At 39.7% G+C, this 16,983-nt stretch overlaps 1 protein-coding gene across 2 annotated transcripts in view; it reads right to left on the bottom strand.

Annotated features, from left to right (window-relative positions):
* galnt7 (UDP-N-acetyl-alpha-D-galactosamine: polypeptide N-acetylgalactosaminyltransferase 7) overlaps window positions 1-16,983 on the bottom strand; it is a 126,191-nt gene that overhangs the window by 48,150 nt on the left and 61,058 nt on the right. For both annotated transcript variants that reach the window (XM_073048003.1, XM_073048002.1), the window contains exon 3: window positions 826-992. In XM_073048003.1, the coding sequence (XP_072904104.1) occupies window positions 826-992 (167 nt within the window). The remainder of the gene's footprint in view (window positions 1-825; window positions 993-16,983) is intronic.

Genomic DNA, 16,983 nt, shown 5'->3' with positions numbered 1-16,983 from the left:
TGATATGCACCAGCTGCTCATATGACCAAACACCACTTGCTCCCATGACTTCACGTGACTCTTATCAGGGGGCGCTAAGCAGGTGCTACAGCTAGCCCAGGGGTGGCCTACAGGCTACTGGAGGGAAGGAGAGCTTTATACCTTCTTTGGTAGAGGCTTATCTCCACCCCAGCACCCACCAAAATTAGTTGCTCACTTAATTTCCTGTACTATATTCTCTTCTCACAGACTGATCAATTTCTCCTCCAACTCACCTGCCATCTACTTACACCAGGAGAAGTTTAAAGTAACTAATTACCCTCATAACCAACAAATCTCTGGGTGTTGTGGAAACAAGGAGAAGTTATACCTACCATGCTGGCCATGATTTCTCATGTAATTATTATCACTAAACTAGATTAGGTTACTGGGGTTTGTGGGAGTTTACTGCTAAAATATACATTGTCACAGTTTCAAAACTGCAATATTATATTTAGAAATTAAATTCACTGACTGATAAACGTCTACAGAGATCTGGAGGTCAACAAACTTGACGTGAATATCAACTTATTTCCCATATTAGCCCTTCAATTTTAGAACATGGCAATAAATATTGGTCATGGAAATATATATAAAATGCTGGAGGAACCCAACAGGTCAGGCAGCATCTATGAAAATGAATAGATAGCTGACATTCAGGCTGAGATCCTTCTTCAGGACTGAGAAGGAAGGGGGAAGATGCCAGAAAGGGCATGGAGCCATCTATAAATATCTTAAAGGACAGAAAAGCAGAGGGGTAATGTTACAGGGCAAGATTTTGGTCCTTAAAAGGAAGGATGCCCTTACCTTTGTTACTGTAATCGTCAATTAGAACAATTTCTGCTAGGTACTTCTTGGGTGTCCTCTTGATTACACTGTGGACAGTTCTCATAAGTGTTGACCATCCTTCATTATGGAAGACAATGATAACACTGGATGTCAGCAGACGTTCATCGTAATTCCAATACTTGCATCTAGTGAGAAGAAGACTTAACTTAGAAAGTTCTTTTATTCAGCTGAGATCGCAAGACAAAAAAAAACTGAAGCAAATTGCTTATCAGCTATTATCAATTATGTGAGCTATATTCAGCATCCGCATTCCTCATAGCAAGGGTCACACATGCAGCTTTTAAATTATAGAAGTACTATCATGGTGATGTGCATGTTAGTGATTATCTGTACGTTAGTGTTTCTGAGCACTGAGGACTGAGAACAAATATTACAGGCTTCATGCAACTCAAGTGAGGTCTACTATTTTAAGAAATTTTCAATAAAACCTGTATGCATCTGTGATTCAATTTCTACACCATGATGTGTTGTAAGAATCAATTTGGATAAACTGCTGTTCGCCACTTGTATGAACTTATTTGGACTTGAGAATGCAGTTTGAAAATTTGCAGATGACAGCAACATTAGAATCTGGTTTATCATCACTGACTTAAATGTCATTAAATTTGCTGTTTTGTGGCAACAATAGAATACAAAGACATAAAATCACACAAGTTACAAAATAAATATATAAAGAAATAATGAGGTAGTGCTCATGGACCTTTCAGAAATCTGATAGAGGGGAAGTCACTGAGTGTGGGTCTACAAGATCCAGCAACTCCTCCCTGATGGTAGTAACAGAGAGCATGCTCTGGATAGTAGAATACGTCCACGACGCTGGAAGAACTCAGCAGGTTCTTTGATCCACAGCATCTGCAGTTGTATTTTTGTGTTATGCTCTGGATAGTGATGGTCCTTAGTAATGGATGCCACCTTCTTAGTCACTGCCTCTTGAAAATGCCCTTTAAGGTGAGATGGGTTGTGCCTATGATGGAGCTGGCTGAGTCTAAAACCCTCTGCAGCTTCTTGTGCTTCCATGCATTGGATCCTTCATACCAGGTTGTGATACAACCAGTTAGAATGCTCTCCACTGTAAATCTATGGAAATGTGCAAGTGTTTTTGGAGATGAACAAAATTTTCTTCACACTTCTAACGAGGTAGAGCCAGAAAAAGTAGAGCCTATGTAGACTATCATTGAAGAGTGGTGTTTTTACCAATGACTACTGTCTCCCAACAAGGAAATTGAGAATCCATTTGCAAAGGGTATCACAGAGGCTCAGGGCCTGATAATTTTTGATTAATACTGAGGGGGTGATCATGTTGAATGCCCAACTGTAATCAGTAATATCTGACAATGCCATTACTGGGTAAGCAGGAAAAGCACACAAAGATTTAACTAAAGTTTAATCTCCTGAAGCCATTTAATTAATTTCTTAAGATCTTTTTTTTGTAGAACACTAATCATATGCACAGGATGTCTGGAGTCATGTTGTGACATCAGTGTGTATCAGAAACACTAGTTTTGTATGGCCTAGGTGGTGGGGATCCTTGATGATGGATGCTGCTTTCTTGCAACATCGTTTCTTGTAATTGTGCTCAATAGCAGGAAGGTCTTTGTCTGTGATGAACTGGGTTATGTCTACTACTTCTAGTAGGCTTTTACGTTCAAGGGCATTGATGCTTCCATATCAGGCTGTGATGCAACCAGTCAGTATGCTTTCCACCATGTATCTATAGAAGTAAAGGATCTGTACTCCATACAACTTGCAAGATATGTTTTCCAATGCAAGGTTGAATATAATGCAAATATTGTGCTGGGATGTAATAGAATATTCTTGCATTCCTGACGTCTTTTGGTCCTGTGCAGCCTGTCAGAATGCTCTCCACAGTACCACTATAGAAGTTTTTGAGTGTATCTGTTGACATACCAAGTCTCTTCAAACTCTAATAAAGTATAGCTGCTGTCTTGCTTTCTTTATAACTGCATTAATATGTTGGGACCAGGTTAGATCCTCAGATCTTGACACTCAGGAACTTGAAACTGCTCACTCTCTCCACTTCTGATCCCTCTGTGCTCCATCATCCTACCCTTCCGGAAGTCCACAATCAGTAGTCTTCCCAACACCTTGGTTTTATATTCCTTTTGATGCATGGATCAATTACTAATGAAACCCTTTAAACAACGTGAAAACTAAAATATTCTATGTATTTTACTTTTGTGTGACAAAGGTTTTACATTGACTGGACATACAGTAGGTTCAGCGTAGGCTGGATTTAGAACACAAGTTATTAATCCCAAAGCACTTAGATTTTCTGAGAAAGTGAAACAGAGAATGGAGGGCGCTAGATCTTTCGCACATTTTGAATTAACTACTAACATTGCATAGTACAGAGAGCTACATTATGTCTTACCTGCATCAACATCTGGTCTACCCCATACAAATATATAAATCTTTCTTTTATCATTTACTGTTCAATAACAGCCTTGATCTCACATCTGAAATTATTCAACAACAGTCATTTTTCCATGCTTCAGAATACACAGAGCAGTCAGTTTAATTCCGAGGTGTCTTGCCCTGCATTTAAAATATTCAGAACTGTAGAACTGCACATCTATAATGACGCAAAAATATTCCAGCAGACATTTGCTTTGATTACCTGCAAGAATACTTGAGTAAGTTATATTACTAAATTTTCTCATGAATGGTTTTTACAAATTTGATTTTTTAAAAATCTCTGGTGTTCCTTAGAAAAGACTTCAGATTCGGATTCATTTATTTATCACATGACATTGAATCATACAGCGAAATGTGTCATTTGCGTTAACAACCAACACAACCTAAGGATGTGCTTGGGGGCAGCCCGCAGATGTCGCCACACATTCCGGCGCCAACAGAGCATGCCCGGAATTTGAGCAGACAAGTGAATGAATCATTTGTTATAAAAACGTGTAGATTTTTATCAGTCCACCTTCAAATGTACTTGACTTGTTACAGTGTAATACATCACCTTCATTGCTCGTGGACTTCAGGTTTCAACCTCACTACTCCTTGTCAGGTTTTGATTCTCCAGGCCCACAGCACGTAATTAGTAGATTTGTTTTTCCCTCTTCCCCTTGCCAACTCCATTACATCTCCATCTTCTCCATCTTCACTTCTCCTCATTTCCTGCTGGTAAATACTGTACTAAATCCCAACTTTTATTTATTGAGGAGAAACCTCAGGGGAATCATTTGGGAGGCAAACACAACCCAGACAGAACAGAGGGATGTAAAAGCCATTAGAAGTATAATTATTTATGGCTTAATTTTCTTGGTTGTGCTCCTTAAAAACAAGGACATTCTTCTCGTTTCTAACGTTTGACAGCTGCCTGTGTACATGTTTTTAAGTACTACTTCCTGCCAAACCCGAGCAAATAAATAAAAGTTATGGTGTCTCAACATAAAACCTTTTGATATGCACTGTACAATGAATACACATGGTGTGAGGTTATAAAAATGCTTTGCAGTAAAGCAACATCCTTTTGAAAAGGAAATGGCAGTCCTCGAATGGATGCTGCCTCAGTTCTTATTTAAACCAAATCCTGGAACAAAATTCAAATCTTGTACTGAAACATATGACAAAATAAATAAAATTTTAGGTTGATAGGTCAAATTTACAACCTAACATTTCTAAATTCTACACACTATCAAAAAAGGTTTTTGGCAGGGATTTGGGGACATAAAAGAAAGGCTAGAATTCCCACATTTGCTTTATTTTGGTTTTTCAAATGAAGATACACTGCTTCTGGTTTCACTATTACTCTTGATTTGTGATAGCTAGGACTGTTTTTTCTTTCCATTAGGTAATTTCCAACAATTTCCTTAGTTTTACCTTACTAAGTATCAGAGGCTAGATCATGGCAAAGAGCAAAAATGTAAAACATTTAAATAATCATTAACAGTCTTGTGAGACCAGCTTCTTAAAGACATGTGGTGGATTCCCTGCTGGACATGATCCCAGTCCAGTTAAAGAATCAAAGACACATTCAGCTGTTGGGACTGAATTGTGCAAAACCTTATCCCATTACCGGAAAAGACACGTTATATTTACTGAGGGACTGCAATATAATGGATAGTTATTCAAGCTACGATTCCCTTTAATAAGACTGCCTGATAAAATGAATTACCTTTAAACAAGCAAAAATTTGTGGCACATAAAATATCTTCAGCTTAGTTAATGCTTCTCAATCGTATTAATAAAATTAATAGGCAAATAAAGTCATTATCTTTGAAACATCTACTCAGTTTGCAAACCTTTCCATTAGTTTGTCTCTGTACTCAAAATGGATCAATTATGTATAATTTTCTTCTCTTTTGGATATCGTATCCAATTCATAGATGAATCTCTGGTTTTTCGATGTTGTTTTATTGGATTGCATAACATTTCATTGAATGTCAAGTAAAAGGCTGACTACGCAAAAATTGGGATATAATAAAAACCAGAAATTGCACGGTACAATAGGCAAGAGGCCTTTTTGGCCTTAAACCAATATGTAGAAAGGGCATGAACATGTAACTTTTTTTTAAAAAATACATCTTTGCCATCATGCTCAATCAGCATTATAAATGTCAATCATAAGTGGATGCATCTGTTGCATAAAACCCTGGGTCAGCTTTTATGCAAATACTATTTAGCACAATACCAATCACATATTGCCCACACTCTGAAATTAATTAATTTTGTTCTCTTTTCATGTTCTGCACAAGTGGCAACATTTAAGTACCATACAAAGAACAGTTTTTTCACCGCATAGCTGGGCATTAACTGCACATAATAAAATTTGCATGAGGCCTCATTTAACACAGGTAGTAATGTTTTTTTTTTAAGTGGCGCAACTAGCTCTTGAACCCAGCAAAAGTAAAATGAAATAAAGAGCTCTTTACAATCTTTTCCCCTTTAGAAATATTTCACAATTGCCTTCATATTACAGAGTACCATAAAATGTGTGCTAAAATGGCATAGCTCAGATGGGATAACAACATTTTGGCATGTTTCACTTAAAATGATAAGAAATTGGCAGTTATATGCCCTATCTAAGTTTGCTGATGACACTGTCATTGGTTGAATCAAAATGCGGTGATGAATTAGCATATAGGAGGCAAGTTTGAAAATCTGGCTGTGTGTTCCCACAACAACAATCTCATTCAATGTCAGCATAATTAAGCAGATGACTATCGATTTCAGGAGGAAATTGGAGGTCCAAGAGCCAGTCCTCATCAGGAGATGAAAAGCTGAGAGGGCCAGCAACTTATAATTACAGAGGATCTGGTTTAGGTTCAGCACGCAAATGTCATTACTAAGAAAGCATGGCAGTGCATTAATTTTTTAGAAGTTTGTGAAGACTTTGCATGTCCAACTTCTATAAATGTGTGGTCGAGAGCATACTGACTAGTTAAACCACAGCCTGCTATGGAAATACCAATGTCCCAGAATAGAAGATCCTACAAAAAGTAGTAGATTTAGCCCAGTCCATCATGGGTAAAGCTCTCCCCAGCATTGAGCACATTTATAAAGAACACTATTGCAGGAAAGCAGCATCCATCATTAAAGACCCCTGCCATCGAGACCATGATCTCTTCTCGGTGCTGCCATCAGGAAGGAGGTACAGGAGCCTCAGGACCCACACCACCAGGTTCAGGAACAATTACTACCCCTCAATCATCAGGCTCTTGAACCAAAGTGCATAACTTCACTCACTCCAACATTCAACTGTTATTACAACCCATGAACACACTTTCAAAGACTCTTTATCCCACGTTCTCGATATTTATTGCTTACTTATTTATAATTATTATTTTGTTCTCTTTCTTTCTGTATTTGTGGTTTGTTATCTTTTGCATATCGTTTGTCCATTTTGTTGTGTACGGTTTTGCATTGAAAAATATTGTGTTTCTTAGTATTTACTTTGAATGCCCGCAAAGTAATGAAGCTCAGGATTGTACGTGGTGACATATGTACTTTGATAATAAATTTACTTTGAACTTTACACTCCTTTTCTAAAGCTGAGTTGGGATTTAGCTACAAGCTGAGTAGATTTTCTCTTTGGCTGTGTTAAAGCAGAAGAAATCTCACATTAGCATAGATAGTTGTGGGAGGGATGAAAAGAAAATAAAGGGATTGGATTGACAATGCTGTAGGAGTATAGGATTGGTGGATTGGAATTCAGCTGAGGGGTTTATTTAATGGAGGGCGATCAGGCTGAATGGAGGAATGATACAGAACTATTTACAACATTTAACTTTCAATCAACTATATGGTGCTTCATTCTGGCACTGTACTGTAAAAATCAGATTGTCATGGGAATGTCCTAGGCTACATGTTTCAAATTCCCCATGCAATGCTCCAAAAGGGGCACTAAACAGGGAGAGACAATTCTCTGTGCCCCTGATGTGGAAACTGTGTTAGGACAGCTGTGGTGACTGAAGGTGTGTACACTGTACTAAGTTGTGCACCTTGGTCCATAGGAATGTTGTTTCGTTTGGTGGTACAGGGTGTACGTGTACGACTAAATGACAATAAACTGGCCCTGAACATCAATTAGCAATGACAAAAAAGGTATGGCAATGGCTATTATTGTGCCTCACCCATGGAAAAAGAAAATCATTTTTTATTTAACAAACACAAAACAACAATATTTTTGTTCTGGAAGATTTGCTTGATTTCATTACAATGTAGTACAACAAACAACAAATTTCCAATTATGTTATAATTTTTGGAAGAAGTAGAAGTTGCTTCATTAATAAGTTACTGAATATCTTAAAATGTACTCAAGAAGGATAACTGATTACACTAAACAAAAGAATGTCTTCAGATGCTGCAGTCCTGATGAAGGATCTGAGGCTGAAGCGTTGACTGTTTATTCACTTCCATAGATGCTGTTTGGCCTGCTGAGCTCCTCCAGCATTTTGCGTGTGTTCCTTTACATTGATAGTCATTCTTTGATTTATAAGGGATGCACTCAGTGGCTAATTTATAAAATGTACCTAATAAGGTGGCTACTGACTGTATATTCGTAGCCCTCTGCTGCAGTAGACCATCCACTTCACGGTTTGATGTGCTGTGCATTCAGAAATGTTCTTTAGCATGCCACTCTTGGTTATTTGAGTTACTGTCACCCGCCTGTCAGCTTGATCCAGTCTGGCCATTCTAATCTGACCTCTCTTTAACCCATTTACCCATTAAACTGCTACTCACTGGATGTTTTTTTTTGCACCATTCTTTGCAAACTCTGGAAACTGTTGTGCTTGAAAATTTCAGATCAGCAGTTTCCAATGTACTCAAACCATCCTTCTGGCACTAACATTTATTCCATAGGTCAAAGGCACATAGATCACATTTTTCCCCATTCTGATGTTTAATCTGAACAACAACTGGAACTCTTGGCCATGCATCGAGTTGCAGCCACATAACTGGCTGATTATATATTTGCATTAATGAGATGTACATATTATGTATAAAGTGGTCAATGAGTGTATGTGTTTCCAGGAAAATGGTTTAAATTCAATTTTGTAAATTGAAAAAGGAGGGTGCAATGTATTATGGTTATTTTAGTGTAGAGAATTTTTGTCCCTCTTTGTGGATGGCAGTTAAAGCTGTTGTTGTAGGTTGAGAAAGGCCACACACAACAATCAGTGATGCACTCTACACTTCCTTAAAAAATGAGAATCGTACTCTACAGATTACATCCATTGTACTACTTAATGGACAGTATCGGCATCACAACCACAGATCTTCTCTGCCAATGGCAGCTGCTGAGGAGGATTCTTACAATAATTTTGCCAGCATCAGAAAGCTGGGAGGAGTCTGCTGCAATTGAGCTATACAAAAAGGAGGAAATTTCAAAACAAAGATTACACCATTATCAAGTCACAAATTTAGAATATAATTATATTATGTATGCACACACACTCAAGAGGTTGAAATCTAATCTATCACCGATTCTTTCACTGAAGCATACAGGTCAGAACTCATTAAATAGACAAAAGACAAAGATTCATTAACTTGGTCTGCCTAGACCTACCCCCATAACATTTGGCATCCTTAACTAGACCCTGTTTACATGAACCATTTCCTGTAAGTCAGCTTCATAAAGGGTATAAATAGACCCTGTGGCCCACCATATTCATCAAGCATCCATTTTTCCTCATCCCATTTACCAGCATCAGGTCCACATCTTTCTATGCCTCGACAATTCACCTGGACGGATGAAGTACCTGCTTCCAGTAGTTACTTAAACATCTAAGTTGTTGTTTGCAAAATCCATTAAAGTAAGGGTTCCCAACCTGTTTTATGCCAATGAATCTGAACATTAAACAAGGGGTCCGTGGACCCCAGATGGGATAGCCCTGTTCCAGTGGGCCAGCACAGCCTGCAACCCCATGGAATTAGCAAAGAGAGGAAGGATACAGCTGCTTTCTCACATCACTGCAGATATGAAGTGACAGCATCTATAGAAAGAAGTACAGTTGACGTTTTGGGCTGAGACCCTTCATCAGGACTAAGGGAGGAGAGGCTGTACTTGATCCGGTATAGGGAAATGAACGTGGTCACGTGTCAGATCTCTCAGTGGGAGAGCTTTTCGGAGATAATGGTCACAATTCCATCTCCTTTACCATAGCATTGGAGAGGGATAGGAACAGACAAGTTAGGAAAGTGTTTAATTGGAGTAAGGGGAAACACGAGGCTTTCAGGCAGGACATTGGAAGCATAAATTGGAAACAGATGCTCTCAGGGAAATGTACGGAAGAAACATGGCAAATGTTCTGAAGATATTTGTGTGGAGTTCTGCATAGGTATGTTCCAATGAGACGGGGAAGGTTGGAAGGGTATAGGTAACGTGGTGTACAAAGGTTGCTGTAAAACTAGACAAGAAGCTTACGAAAGGTTCAAAAAGCTAGGTAATGATAGACAGTTAGAAGATCATAAGGCTAGCAGGATGGAGCTCAAGAAAGAAATTAGGAGAGCCAGAAGGGACCATGAGAAGGCCTTGGTGGACAGGATTAAGGAAAACCCCAAGGCATTCTACAAGTATGTTAAGAGCAAGAGGATAAGACGTGAGAGGATAGGACCAATCAAGTGTGACAGTGGATAAGTGTGTATGGAACCAGAGAAGATAGCAGAGGTACTTAATGAGTACTTTGCTTCAATATTCAGTACAGAAAAGGATCTTGGTGATTGTAGGGATGACTGACAGCAGACTGAAAAGCTTGAGCAGGTAGATAATAAGAAAGAAGAATGTGCAGGAAAGCATCAATATGGATAAATCACTGGGACTAGATGAGATGTACCCCAGGCTACTGTGAGAGGCCAGGGAGAAGATTGCTGAACCTCTGGTGATGATCTTTGCATCATCAATAGGGACAAGAGAGGTTCTGGAGGATTGGAGGGTTGCGGATGTTGTTCCATTATTCAAGAAAGGGAGCAGAGATAGCTCAGGAAACTATAGACCAGTGAGTCTTACCTCAGTGGTTGGTAAGTTGATGGAGAATATCCTGAGAGGTAGGATTCATGAACATTTGGAGAGTCAGAATATAATTAGGAATAGTCAGCACAGCTTTGTCAAAGGCAGGTCATGTCTCATAAGCCCGACTGAATTTTTTGAGGATGTAACTAAACACATTGATGATGGTAGAGCAGTAGATATGGAATTCAACCCAGATGTGCAAGGTGGTTCATTTTGGTAGGTCAAATACGATGACAGAATATAGTATTAATGGTAAGACTCTTGGCAGTATGGAGTGTTATGACCCCAGCCCCCTCCTTTGTGAGATTCACAAGAGCCCTAGTCAAGGGGGGGTCAAATGACCCAAGAGAGAGAGGGTGCTGAAGACCACGTTCCCCAGTGAAGCAGAATAAAGCGACTCTTTGACTATTGTCTCATGAAAACCACGTGTAAAGCCCTCGGGCAAAGTGGGCTGGTCGCTCAACAAGACAAAAGCCTCGGACATAGCCATTGTCTTGGGAGACACCTTTGTGGGATAAGGAATTGGCCTACGTGCAAAATCTCAGGGCAATGTGAGATGGGTGAAAGGGGAAGGATTGCCTCGCCCCCCTACCCTGATGGAAATCTACAACCCTGCCAGTCCAGATAAAAGGTGGGCTGCCGAGGCGGGGCGCCAGACGCACCAGAAGATACGCGAGAATTCCTGCGACTGCGTTTAGAGAGCGACAGCCGGTGGTGGGGTTCGTGTGCGTCCTTCCCTTGCCTGGAATTGGCGACTTCACCACGGAAGAACGGCCTAGCTACAGGGGAAGCCACGGATGAGAGTCCATTCCCCAACGAGACTTCCGACTACCTCCTACAGGTTGGAAAACCTGTCGGGTAAATGTGTCATTCTCTCTCTCTTTCAAACAAAAGTGCACCAACGCGACACCACAACCAACGGCGGCTGGTGGAACTGCAGTGACCGCAAAAAGACTTTTAAATATCCAGTAAACAATATATATCTACATTACCCCTAGACAACTGTAGAGCTTATTTCTGATTGATTATTACTATACCTGTGCTTTAGATTGAGTTGTGACGACGTATATGATCTGAATGTTTTGTATTAACCATACGTTTGTGCCCCTTTATAAATAAAAACGTTTGAAAATAGTAGCATCAGGCTTCGGTGGCTCCATCTATCTTTGCTGGAAAACTACCCGGTTACTGGGGAACGTAACAGGAGGATCAGAGAGATCTTGGGGTCCAAATCCATAGGACACTCAAGGCTGCTGCACAGGTCGATTCCATGGTTAAGAAAGCATACAGTACATTGGCCTTAATCAATCATGGGATTGAGTTTAGAAGCCGCGAGGTAATGTTGCAGCTATGTAGGATTCTGGTCAGACGCCACTTGGAGTACTGTGTTCAGTTCTGGTCGCCTCACTATAGGAAGGACATGGAAACCATAGAAAGGCTGCAGAGGAGATTTTCAAGGATTTTGCCTGGATTGGGGAGCATGTCTTATGACAATAGTTTGAGCAAACTCGGCTTTTTCTCCTTGGAGTGACAGAGGATGAGCGGAGACCTGATAGAGGTGTACAAGATGATGAGAGGCATTGATCACATAGATAGTCAGAGGCTTTTTCCTAGGGCTGAAATGGCTAGCACAAGAGGTTACAGTTTTAAGGTGCTTGGAAGTAGGTACAGAGGAGATGTCAGGGGTAAGACTTTTTTTTAGAAACACAGAGAGTGGTGAGTGCGTGGAATGGGCTGCCGGCAACGATGGTGGAGGCAGATACGATAGGGTCTTTTAAGAGACTCCTGGACAGGTACATGGAGCTCAGAAAAATAGAGGGCTATGGGTAACCCTAGGTAATTTCTCATGTAAGGACATGTTTGGCACAGCTTTGTGGGCCAAAGGGCTTGTATTGTGTTGCAGGTTTTCTATGTTTCTAACATGAAGTGTAGTGGTTAGTGGAATCACTTTACAGTGACAGCGATCACCAACTGGGGTTTGATTCCCTCTGCTTTCTATAAGAAGTTTGTATGCTCTTCAAGTGACCCGGGTTTCCTCTGGGTGTTCTGGTTGCCTTCCAGATTCCAAAGGCATACGATTAGAGTGGGTCAGATGCAGCCATGCCAGAAGCACGGTGACAATTCTTGTACTGCATTGGTCATTAATATAAAATGAAGCATTTCACTGCTTCAATGTTCATGTGACAAAGCTTTTCTTTGCCATTAAAACTTCTCAATATAGACCTCAATATAGTGTCAGTTGTAATTCAGTGATTATACAGTCAACTCTGAGACATGGAACCATGAAGTCATACAGTACAGAAATATGCCCTTGGGCCCAACTGGTCCACACTGGCTGATTCCCATTTAAGCTAGTAATATTTGCCTGTGTTGCCCCCAACGCTTTTCCCATTGTGTTCCTGGAGACACCATTTAAAAGTTGTTAATGTACCTGCCCCAACCACATCCACTGTGAAGATTGTGGAAGAGTCAGGAAATTGTGCATTGTAAAAATCTGGGCAGACACTTAGGTCCTCTTTTGAAGGTGTGTCCTATTATCAGAGAACCTATTTTTCCAGTAAGACTTTTTCCCGAAGTTTGGACCAAAATAAAAACATTTTTGAAGGGTTGTGAAACCATCTCCAGGGTTTGGCCCAAAGATTCTCCCTCAATCAAAATCACAAAACTAGATTAATGGTGATCTCATTCCAATGTACAAAATGGCTGCAGTATTGCTAACCATAAACTCAAGATTTTGCAGATGCACAAATTTTGAACAACACACACAAAATGCAGCAAGTCAGGCAGCATCTATCAAGGGGAATAAACAAGCAAAACTTCAGGCAGTGAGCATGTTATTACCCTTCAACCATCAGGCCCCTGAACCAGCAAGGATAACCTCACTCACTTCAACTCTGAAATGACTCCACAACCTACAGATTCACCTTCAAAGACTCAACAACTCAAGCCCTTGGTATTTATTTATTTATCCGTTTATTTATTTATATTTGAACAGTTTGTCTTTGGCACATTGGCAGTTTGTCAGTGTTTGAAGTTTGTCAGTGATTCTATTGTCTCCTTGTATTTACTGTGAAAGCCTGCAAGAAAACGAATCACAGTGTAGTGTATGGTGTCAAGTACATAATTTGAGAATAAATTTACTTAGAACGTGAACCAGCTTTCATAGCACGAAAAGATAATTCTCACATGGTAAAGGCAATCTACTGTGGCTAGATCAAATGAATCCATGTTCTGCTTCTGATTACGGCCTGAAATTCTCTGTCAGAAATTATGTACGGATGGGCAGGATTATGTTTAGCCACGCTGGCTTACTGAAGTGAACTAAGTTCACAAAGAAAGGAAGCCTCCAGAACACAGTGGCCAAAGTCCAGGCAGGGAAGCTTCCAACAGATACAACATGCATACCAGTTACTTAGATAGTGTTCCATAACCAGGGTGCATCATAAAGTTTATCAAACTGTCCATTTCACAGTGCTTAACAGTCTGTTATCACTGGTTCTTTTGTGAAATTTAATCATAAAAATCAAGTGTCCAGAAATTCTAAGAAGCTTTCAAAGGCACTCCTGAATGCTGAAACAGAAACTGCTTCAATCACTATCTCAATGGATCAAAGTCTACTTGCAGCAGAAACAGCACGCTTTAAAATGAGTTTTCTAGTACTTCTATCTTGGCAATTCAGTGAGCAGGTGGTGGTTTTTGGACTATTCATGTGGAGCCAATCATGAGGGTGTAGGTGGTCCAGGGATGACAGAAGTCAGCCCCGGAGATCAGCAGAGACAAGATTATCGGTAAGGTTGAGAAATGTGCAGGACCCTGAGCAAAACAGAGTGGGGAATTGGTGGAGATGGCTGATTGGAAACAGCAGCATAAAGCACATGGGGAGCAGCATGGGAGGGCCACAGCCCTGGGCACAAGTGTCCAACTGAGAACAATTCAATGCAGAGGTGAGGGTAGAGATGGCCTGATAAATAAATGCAGAAACCTATTTAACTTAACAAAATAAACAAACTTATTTATTTAGAGATACAGCATGGAACAGGTCCTTCTGGCCTAACAAGCTGTACCTCCCAGCAACCTTCCTAATTAACCCTAGCCTAATCAAAAGACAATTTACTACAACCAATTAACCTACTAGCCAGCATGTCTTCAGACTGTGGGAGGAAATCTGGGCACCTGGAGGAAACCCATGTGGTCACAGGGAAAAAGTACAAACTCCTTACAGACGGCGCTGGAACTGAACACCAAACTCCGACACCCTGAGTTGTTATAGCACCACACTAACCTCTACACTACCATGACGCCCTTGTATGAATGGTGACTGGTGGCCCAGGACAAATGGTACAAAATTTCCTTGCAAAAGGAACATTACAGAAGAAATGGTGCAGAATTCACATTGGATGTACAGCAGAAGAAAGGCACTGTGTGACTACACTGCTGGTGCCTCTGTGGACACCATATTGAACTGGTAGTCACTGTGAGGAAGAAAGTCTGAGCAAATCTGCTTATCACTTCCTACCTTTCTGCTTGACTGATTAGAAACAGCCAGCTTTTTTTCCTGTTGGCAGGAAATATAAAAGGCAGTAATAAGATCCATCTCGATATGAAATACAGAAATGAAAGACAGCTTTTGTAATAGTACTAATTCCATGACTACAATTGCAGAGAAAGATTGTGGTCTTCACAAAATGATAGGGGATTGTATCAGCAGAAAGTTTTTATGCTTTCAATACCTCCAAGTTTAGACCTTAGCCATGCTGTTTGTTTCTGGCATACTACATTAAGTGAAACTGCTGGCAACTTGAAATAACAGGGGCCCAGAAGCCATCTTACATACATGAGGCACAATTGAGTTTGCAAAGGGCATTTCACTCTACTGTGGAAAAAGGATAAGCCTAGAGATTTAGAAAACAATGAACTAAAAAGAATTCTATTTAGAAATGAAATTGGCATATTTATATATCATACTCAAGTGTCTGTACCTACTATATAAAATGTTACCAAGTACGGAAGAGATTTAAGACTATAAAAATACCATCACCATCTGCTGGTTGTTACTGGAAAAACACAAAGACTCATTAACACTATATTTAATTTGTGAATCTTAAAGCAGGGGTTCCCAGTCTTCTTTATGCCATGGACACATACCATTAACCAAGGGGCTCTGTGGACCCTTGCTTGGAAACCCAGTTATTAAAGTGATGTTAGGACATTCCCAGAGGTGAACTGTATAGCCCTTTTGCACCCAGGTCTTCGGATTTCAAAATGAAACACAAAGTTACATTGTTATTACCACATATAATGTTTACTCTGAGCTTCATGGGAAAAGGAATTTCATTACACCCTGGTGTATGGCAATAAACTAACCTTACCTAATCTAAATTACAGTACAATCTACTAATGGTTGATTTATGAATTTTTGATACAGAGGTATTACATACTTAATATCCGAAGCTTTTCTTGCTATAATGAAATGCATACCAATTTCCAGAGAAGTACATTCATGTGATACTTTCTTCAAGGTGGTTTCAAAATGACTAAGCTTTTCTTAAAATTAATGATCATGGCTGGTTTGAACATCTCAGGGGAAAAAAGAGAAAACTTGTGTAATATTTGTCATGTGATGGGAGTCCTTAAGTGCAGAAACATACCATTAGGCAAACATTAAATATGGTCCAACTGTCCTCTTTCAGAAAAGGATGCTTTCATGTACATTTGTCAAAAAGGTTCAGGAAAATCTCCCTTTTACAGATGTGAGAAATTTCTCAGAAAACAGTCAAGTTGGTAAATGAAGCAAGGATTAATGAACAAAGAACCTACCGGAATCTAACACTGAAGAACATACAAATGTGAATCTGTTTAAAATTAAGTGACAGAGGTCAAAGAGGAAAAGAAAGAAGCTACCGACATCACTGCCATCAAAACAGATCAATACAAAAACATTTTTAAATGTTGTTGTTCCATATTGTGAAAGCGAGAGTCATCTTCAAAACGTTGATCCCATTTTGAGCACAACTTTAGATTTGGCCACATGGTAGAAAACAACCTGTTTTGCTCTAACACAATTTATCAGATCAAAGCAAAAGGATCGTCCAGATTTCCACTAACACTTTCATTAAGGTCTTATTTATCAGCTACTCAGTCATACTGAAAAACATCATCATCAACATCCTGATCTCCAGCAAGGTTGGATTCATGAGCTGCACTGAACATCACTGACAGTTTGGTCTTCCACCTCACGTCATCAACTGCCACACAAAGTGGTCAGTACCACTTAAATAGCTGAAAATCCATGTTCCACTATCAAATCAGATTGTGACTGATCTGAATACAGCCCAACTCTACTTTTCTAGTTTGTAGTAACCACCTTATTTATCAATGATCTGTCTTAAAGATTCCACATAAGATTCTATAAAGATTCTATACGCCTATAAGAGGAAAAACACTTCATCTCAATCAGAAATGACTTGAGTTCTAATGCTGAGACACTTACGTCCCTCTGCCATCCAAGTATGTGTCCACCCAACCACAAGGACCTTGCATTTTGCAGAAGGATACAAATCTGCATGATGCTTTTGTCTTAAGTAAAGATTTAATTGCTAACAAATTTGTACTTCATTTTTCAGATAACTGTG

This window comes from Hemitrygon akajei, chromosome 6 (genome assembly GCF_048418815.1).
Source record: "Hemitrygon akajei chromosome 6, sHemAka1.3, whole genome shotgun sequence".
NCBI classification, from domain to species: Eukaryota; Metazoa; Chordata; class Chondrichthyes; order Myliobatiformes; family Dasyatidae; genus Hemitrygon; species Hemitrygon akajei.
The sequence above is the reverse complement of the archived record's forward strand: the minus strand, read 5'-3'. Positions and strand labels throughout refer to the sequence as shown.